The sequence below is a fragment of the Calypte anna genome, chromosome 3 (assembly GCF_003957555.1).
Source record: "Calypte anna isolate BGI_N300 chromosome 3, bCalAnn1_v1.p, whole genome shotgun sequence".
NCBI classification, from domain to species: domain Eukaryota; kingdom Metazoa; phylum Chordata; class Aves; order Apodiformes; family Trochilidae; genus Calypte; species Calypte anna.
Window position 1 is genome coordinate 46,223 of NC_044246.1, and position 7,148 is coordinate 53,370.

General features: G+C 46.3%; 1 protein-coding gene across 1 annotated transcript; it reads right to left on the reverse strand.

Annotated features, from left to right (window-relative positions):
- Nucleotides 1–2,365: 2,365 nt before the first annotated feature.
- Nucleotides 2,366–6,833, reverse strand: NAA20 (N(alpha)-acetyltransferase 20, NatB catalytic subunit). The gene is made up of 6 exons (XM_030448247.1): nucleotides 6,695–6,833; nucleotides 6,565–6,589; nucleotides 6,382–6,472; nucleotides 5,245–5,380; nucleotides 4,107–4,252; nucleotides 2,366–2,725 (listed from the first exon to the last, which is right to left on the reverse strand). The coding sequence occupies exons 1-6, from the start codon at nucleotides 6,745–6,747 to the stop codon at nucleotides 2,640–2,642; spliced, it is 537 nt and encodes a 178-aa protein (XP_030304107.1). The 5' UTR covers nucleotides 6,748–6,833; the 3' UTR covers nucleotides 2,366–2,639.
- Between the last annotated feature and the right edge of the window lie 315 nt (nucleotides 6,834–7,148).

The window sequence follows — 7,148 nt, forward strand, 5'->3', positions numbered from 1 at the left end:
AGCGAGGACATACCCAGGGGAAGAATACTCCCGTGGAAAAAAATCTCCTGAAGACTGTGGTGATACATTGATTAAAGCAATATTAGAATTAATGGTAAAACTATTTAGGATCCGGGCACACAGAAGAAGCATCCGTCCTCGGGGGAGGGAGCGGGGCGGCCCCTGGGAGGGAGCAGGCAGCCGCAGTGCCCAGCTCCAGCGCAGCGCACCCCGCCTCTGCCCCTCCTCACACACTGGCCTGGCAGCGGCCTGAAAGAGCTGGAAGCCGCAGGGTGGGGCTGGCGGCGAGCGGGTCTCGGGAGGACCCCGGCCGTTCAGGGAGGCTCCTTGGGTGCCCGCCTCCTGCCCGCTCCCCTTCTCCCGGCCCCTACCTGGCCCGGCACGCCCACCACGGAGCGGAGCCCGGACGCAGGTGAGCGGAGTGTTAGAGCGGGGATTGGTCCTGTCCAGGAATGCAGCAGACAGCGGTGAAAGGTGTGCCAGGGCAGGGCTTGATGGGGCTTTGGAAGCCTGTAAGGGCAGCCTCTGACAAGAAGGCAGAGGGAGGTGAGCATGCCCAAGCGAGACGACTCTTGTGACCCAGAGGGTGAAGCATAGTCTGCATGCTGACGCATAACGTGTTCTTTGTAAATGTCTTATTTTTGTCCTTTCCTGAGGACTGTAGAGAAGCTCCGTGTGGTATTTAACTACCAATACTTCCCTCAGTGTTGAGACATCTCAGTGACAGGATCTCTGCTGTCCTACACTTCATAGTCACCCCCTGACACCTTAATCTGGAGGGAACCAGGCTGTTCCACCCACCAGTGTTGAGCCTCCTCTGAGCCAGTGGTATATCTTGGTGTTCTTATGCTATGTGACAGCAATCTTTCATCTCTTCTCATGCATTTCAGCAATGCATTACCGTAGACGATGCAGATATTACACTTCAGCTGTTTTTCTGGTGAGAGTAATACAGAAAGGGCTTCTGCCTCTTGATTCTCCCTTTGCTCTTCTTCCAGTATCAGTGCTTTGTAACTCATCCTCCTGGCTTCTTCAGCCTCCCCTGCTATATGACACTTGTGTCACTACGAGACTCACCTTTCAGTGCTGCCTTTCTTCTGTGCAGGATCCCCTTACGGCCCTGAAAGCCTCACTAGAAGAGAAGAGCATGCTCTCATACCACACTCTCATCATACGGGCTGCCTTTGTTCAGTAAGCGCTCTAGAGCTCTGACCAGTCACAGTTCACCAGCGGATGGTTAATTCTATAGTTTGTAACTGACTGCCCATATTAAGAGTCCTTCTTGATAACTGGATGGCAAAGATAGATCTTAACGCAAAAATCTCTTTTATATTATATAAAGTATTTGAAGTTCAAAGAAACTTTTAAGGAAGGACACACACCTGAGGAGCCTGTTTCAATGTATAAATTAGTATAATTTTCCAAGACGTGTAACAATGAGAGAAAAGGAAAGGAAAACTTCACTCTTAAAAGTATAAAATAAATACTAAATCTCAGCAGTTCACTTGACAGTTAGGGGGTGTGCATATGTTTAAATACTTCTACTATAAAAGTGTTTGACTTCCCTTCTGCATTCCATTATTTGTGTCCAAAACACAATTATAATTTGACAAGGGTTTGAGGTTTTTTTTGTGTTAGACCATTATACCCTGCTACTGAGGCACCAGGGAAATTTTCCACTCAAAGAGACAGAAATAAAGTACTTCAGAGCACTTCGTCAAAATACTGAGAAAAAAACCCTGCAGCATTCCAGAAAAAGCCACGAGCAAGCAGTAGCAGAGAGGGATAGGAAACAGGAGAGAGAGTGTAAAGAGAAAGGTATGACAAGGGAGACAGAAGCAGAGAGAGGGACAGGGATATGGAGCAAGAAACAGTGTCAGGGAGCAGGATGAAAGGACAAATAGAGAAAAAGGAAAAGGAGTGGGACACAGAAGAGCTAAGACAGGGAACAGAGAAGAGGGATTGCATAATGCAGAGAGATGCAGACTGGGACAAAGAAATGGAGAAGTTATAAAACATGACAGGCTGGAGGATGTGCTTCTGACTACCTGTCACTCCTGATGTCACTTCATGGCCACAAAAATGGGACATGGCACTAGACAGAAGCATGGGGAGTGAAAAAAAAAAAAAAAAAAAGATGCAGAGAAAACTAAGTTCAGTTCAGTGTCTGTACCATGACAAAGGGAAAGGCATTTCTACATTATATACTACAGGTTTATCCTCTGTACAAGTATTAACACATTGCTTTCTCTTGCTGAGTATTTTATGGTGTTTTTCATTGGTCATGAATAAACTCATTTGAAGAATTTTACTACTACTGACTTCAGATGTTTTTTGTTTGAAAGAAACCCAAGAAAAGACCACACAGGGGGTAATTCCATTTTAATAATCTCTGAACTGCTGATATTTAAAAAAAAAAATGATGGGTCCTTTCCAGCCCTTAACATTCTGTGAGACTGTGAAGTGCAGGAGTATGCAGTCATTGCCAACAGAAGCAGCATTAGTAAGATTCTCAGTATTGCTTTTTGATATTTCATGGGGAAAAACATTGAGTGTAAGGGTTCTTATCTGTGAATTCTTGGAAAGGGGAGAAGGAACCTGACACTCTTAATAAGTTGCCTGAGAATCACAGCTTACAGTTACTCAATGTCCTCTGGTCTCACAGGATGAGGCAGAGGTATAATTGATTTCTTCTCCATATCTCTGGAAAGAGCTTTTCTCATATCTGCCACAGAAGAAAAAAAGTGCTATTATAATAAGACAGTCAGTGCAAAAAGACATACTAAGCAAATTCTCTATTACAATAAAATAATTTTTAATCAAGAACATATCCTACCATCATAGAACATCTTAAACAGGAAGGAATCATAAGGAACATAAAGTCCAACTCCCTGCTCCTCATAGGACTATCTAAAATTAAACCACATGACTAAAAGCATCATCCAGACACTCCTTGAACTCTGAGAGGCTTAGAGCACTGACCACTTCCCTGGAAAGCCTATTCCAGTGACTGACCACCCTCTCCATGAAGAACCTTTTCCTGATGTCCCATCTGAACTGACGCAGCTTCATTCCCCTTCCATATCTTATCACTGGTCACCAGAGAGGACATCAGCACCGCTCTCTCCCCTGCCCCCCTTCAAGCTATGATGAAGTCACCCCTCAGTGAGGAGGTCATCACTCAGCCCTCTCTTCTCTAGGCTGAACAAACCAAGGGACTTTGCTCACTACCCCAAAGTCTTGCCCTCAAGACCTTTCACTCTCTTGGTGTCCTCTGGACACACCCTAACAATTTGATGTCCTTAACATTGTTTAGCAGGTTTATCAATTCAAATTTAACACTGCATGGAACTCAACTGAATGGAAATGAAATGGCCAGCTACAGGGACAAATACATGATTTAAGGCCTCTGCAGCACTGGTAGATATCTGTCTGCAGTCCCAGTATTGCACAGTAGTCCTGCACATCAAATGAGTAGTGCAATTGAAAATATGTATAGCATGGCCACATCACTTGGGGGAAGATACTTAAGGAAGATGTAGAAAGAGACACCAGCTAGTATTTCAGTTTTGTGAACAGAATTGACATTAAGATACTTCAAATTTCCACGATCCTTCCCTTTTAAATTGGAAATGCCACTCAATTCTCTGCCACTGCTGACCATTGACACCTGTGATTTTGTACTGAAGAATCTGAGAAAACCAAAGTTTCAAGTCCCTGTCATGGGAAGAAATGAGGAAGGAACTGCCATTCCTCCCCCCAGCAACACCAGCAGAAATATCAGACACTGGGTGTGAGCATTCCTTGGAAAGGAAAGACAGGTAAGAGGCTGTGATTTTCATATGCAAAATATGTCTTTGTACTAACTCATTTATTCTTGCTTTGTAAGTTTATTTTGCCACAGATACTACAAAATATGCAAACTGCAAGATTGTAACTGATGTAATCCTCAGAAGGAAAAGCTATCTAAAGGAGTATGCAAAATCCCATTTATCAACAACTATCTGACCTTGTTTCATATTAAAAAAAAGAAATAATACAAACAAGCCCAGGAAGCCTCAACATGAGAATCTTTCCACTCACCTCCAGACAGAACAAGCACTTACCATAAGCATCTTCATCTGGCTCCCCGCTGCTAGCAGAGTAGTACTCCAGCACGGTGCGGTACACGCTGTAGCCCAGCTGCTTGTACATATTGACTGCCACCTGGTTTGACACCCTCACAAACAGATCAACAAAAAATCCACCCTTTCTTTGAAAACATAAAAAACAACAGCACACAGTAAGGAACAGCAGATGAATGTGTTTCGAAATAATAACCCATAACTTGTATCCAGAGACAGAGCAGGTCGGATGATGTGGAAGGCTAATCCAACATCTTTGACACTGCAGTTACAGGAGCACTCCTCTGCCAAAGGATGAACCCAGCAGACTTCATTTAATTCTTATCACATGACCATTCCTCTGCAGCTGCCAGTGGGTTCAGAATTACAAACAGGAAGAACAGGGCAAGCCAAACCATCCACACAAGCCCCATATAAGTAAGAAACTATTTATAAAAATAATTACATTCACATTTTAAATTGCATTGGCTTAGGGACTGCCTTCTTTGAGTGCAGACAGGGGTGGGAGCAGTCACAAAATTCAGTCACCTAGCAGGAGACAGCCCTCCTCACAAGACAATTTAATTCAAAATGTTGCTCAGTTTTGTGACTTTACCAACTTCAATGGGGTTGCTCTACCAGTGTGAACCGGGACATTTCCCTGTGGGTTCATTTGACAATAAAATACATTTTCTGCAGATCCAAGCAACCAAGTATAAGATGGAAAGGAAGCTAAGGGACTATCTGCTGCACTGAAGTTATTCAAGATTGTGCCTAACGCAATGGCACAAAGCCTGAGACTGCTGTGTTGAAGACCCCATGGGAAACAGTGCTGTTTTGAGAAGCTCTTCTCATGACAAGAAAAGGACCCTTTTGTAGAGTATCTGTAGAATTTTGTAGAATTCAGACTACTTCCTACTGATCCTGTCAAGTTAGCTTTGAGAGAAACACAGATATTTTAAATTTCTAAGCAACATTCATAAATTTTGTTCCCTAAACTACAGGAAACTTCAGAGAGTTAAACACTACTTAAAGCAATGTTCTTTGTCTGTTTCACACAAATCAAATACCCAAGCCATGGACAGAAATCTGGAGAAATATTACTTTAAAAGATAAATTTAAAAATGAGCATAATACTCACTTTTCTGAAATTTCTTCCAGCAGCTCCATCAATTTAGCAGCCAAACCCAGCCGACGAAATTCTGGTGCCACAGAGAGAGCAGTAACATGCCCGTGCCACTCCTCCCTGGCCACAGAGCCCTCTGCCTTACCCATGACTGTGAACACACAGAGCATCAGAGCAGCAGCCACACTCCCCCACAGCCACACACCTTCACAGGAGGAACAGGCATGGAATAGGCACTGCAAGGGCTGGGTACAGGCTCCAACAGGGGTGCCTGTGCCGCCAGTCTGTGATCCCGCAACCAAAGTGTTGCTTGCTCATGGATTATAATAGTTTGCTGCCTGGTGTTTAAAAAAAAAAAAAATAAATAAAAAATTCTGCTGATTCATTGTTTGGAGTGTGACTTCCAAATACAAATCTCAAGCCACTCATGAGTCTTCAACTGAGTGAAATTCAGAAGGTGACTACAACAAAAGAGTAACTGAGGGACAAAAGCCCAAACTAATTCACCATCCTGGCACCTATTAGAGACTTTTGATGAACACAGGGGAACAGAGTTTGAGAAGCTTTGCCAACCTGGCAACAGAAAGCTAAGCCCCTGCAAACACAATGTGTTTAAGAAAGAAAAACGAAAATAAAAGCAGGGCATGATGTTTTGAGGGGCTTAATTTCCTCTCCTTTAGAGGCAGACCCAAACCAGGTTCAGTTCACTAATAAATACTCACACTTCCAGACTCTGATAAACATCAGTCACTACTAATGAGTAACTGCTGGGGCGGGTACAGAGCTTTCTGGTTTAGTCTTTTACAAAAGCTTTAAGGTTTCCTATGCTAAACACTTTATTTCCTAGGTCCCTGCAAAAAGCCTTATTTTGCCCTTCTCCAAAAAGAAGCAAAAAAACGTGGAAGAAATAAGCAACCCAACAGCTCTATTTGGGACAATTTCTGAAAAATATGAACACTACGTAGCAAATGAGGATTTGGCACTCAGCCCCAGCGCCCTCCCTCACAGGTCAGCATCTTCACTTACGGATGGACACCGTGCGGAGCCAGTCCCGACCGCAGGAACTCAGCTCGGGGCTCACAGCAGACACTCTAACACACACGCACTCCCTCAAACCCCCTCCCCCGGCCTGCACTCCCCGCCCGCACTCACTGTATCCCATCAGCTCCCCGCCAGGCGCCTCGGCCACAATGAAGTACTCGGGCCAATGCGCCAGGTACTGAAGGTAGAAAGGGATCCCGTACTGGGCGATGAGTTAAGGAGCAAGCCGGGCTGCCGCTGCCGCCACCGCCCCGGCCCCTCGCCGCCGCCCCGGTCCACTGGGAAGAAGGATACGGTCTCGGTCAGCGGGTCCAGGTTGCTGCGGGGACAGAGAAGGGCTGACGGCGGGCCCGCAGGCCGATAGGCCGTCCCGGGCTACCGGGAGCGAGCAGAGGGCGGGGAAGGGAACGGGGCCGGTGCTCACATATTGTTGAAGCGGAACAGATCATCGCAGGTGAAGGCGCGCAGGGTCGTCATGGCGCTGCCGCCGGCTGCTTGCAGCTGCCGCCGCTCCGGAAGGGCTCTCACCTCTGCACCGGAAGTTTGCTCACTGCGCAGGAAGTGCTTCCGCAGCCTCGGGTCCTGCCAGAAAGAGGAGGCAGCGGTGCCAGGAGCTGCCGGGATACGGTCTGGGCACCCGCTGACCTGCTAAGCCGCGAGCTGCGGAGCAGAGACGGCCCCGGGAGCTACCGTCGGCAGTAGAGGCCGAGACCTGGGCTCCGTTGGTTCGTTCTGTCTTTCGGGAAAGGACGGTCTGACGAACCCCTCTGGCAAACAGTCTTTTACGAAAAACGCGGCCTTCTCGCCGCTCTAGCTCACTGGTTTGGGTCATTTTCGCTTACTCCCCACTACCTGCCTCTCCGTAGTGCTGGCAGGAG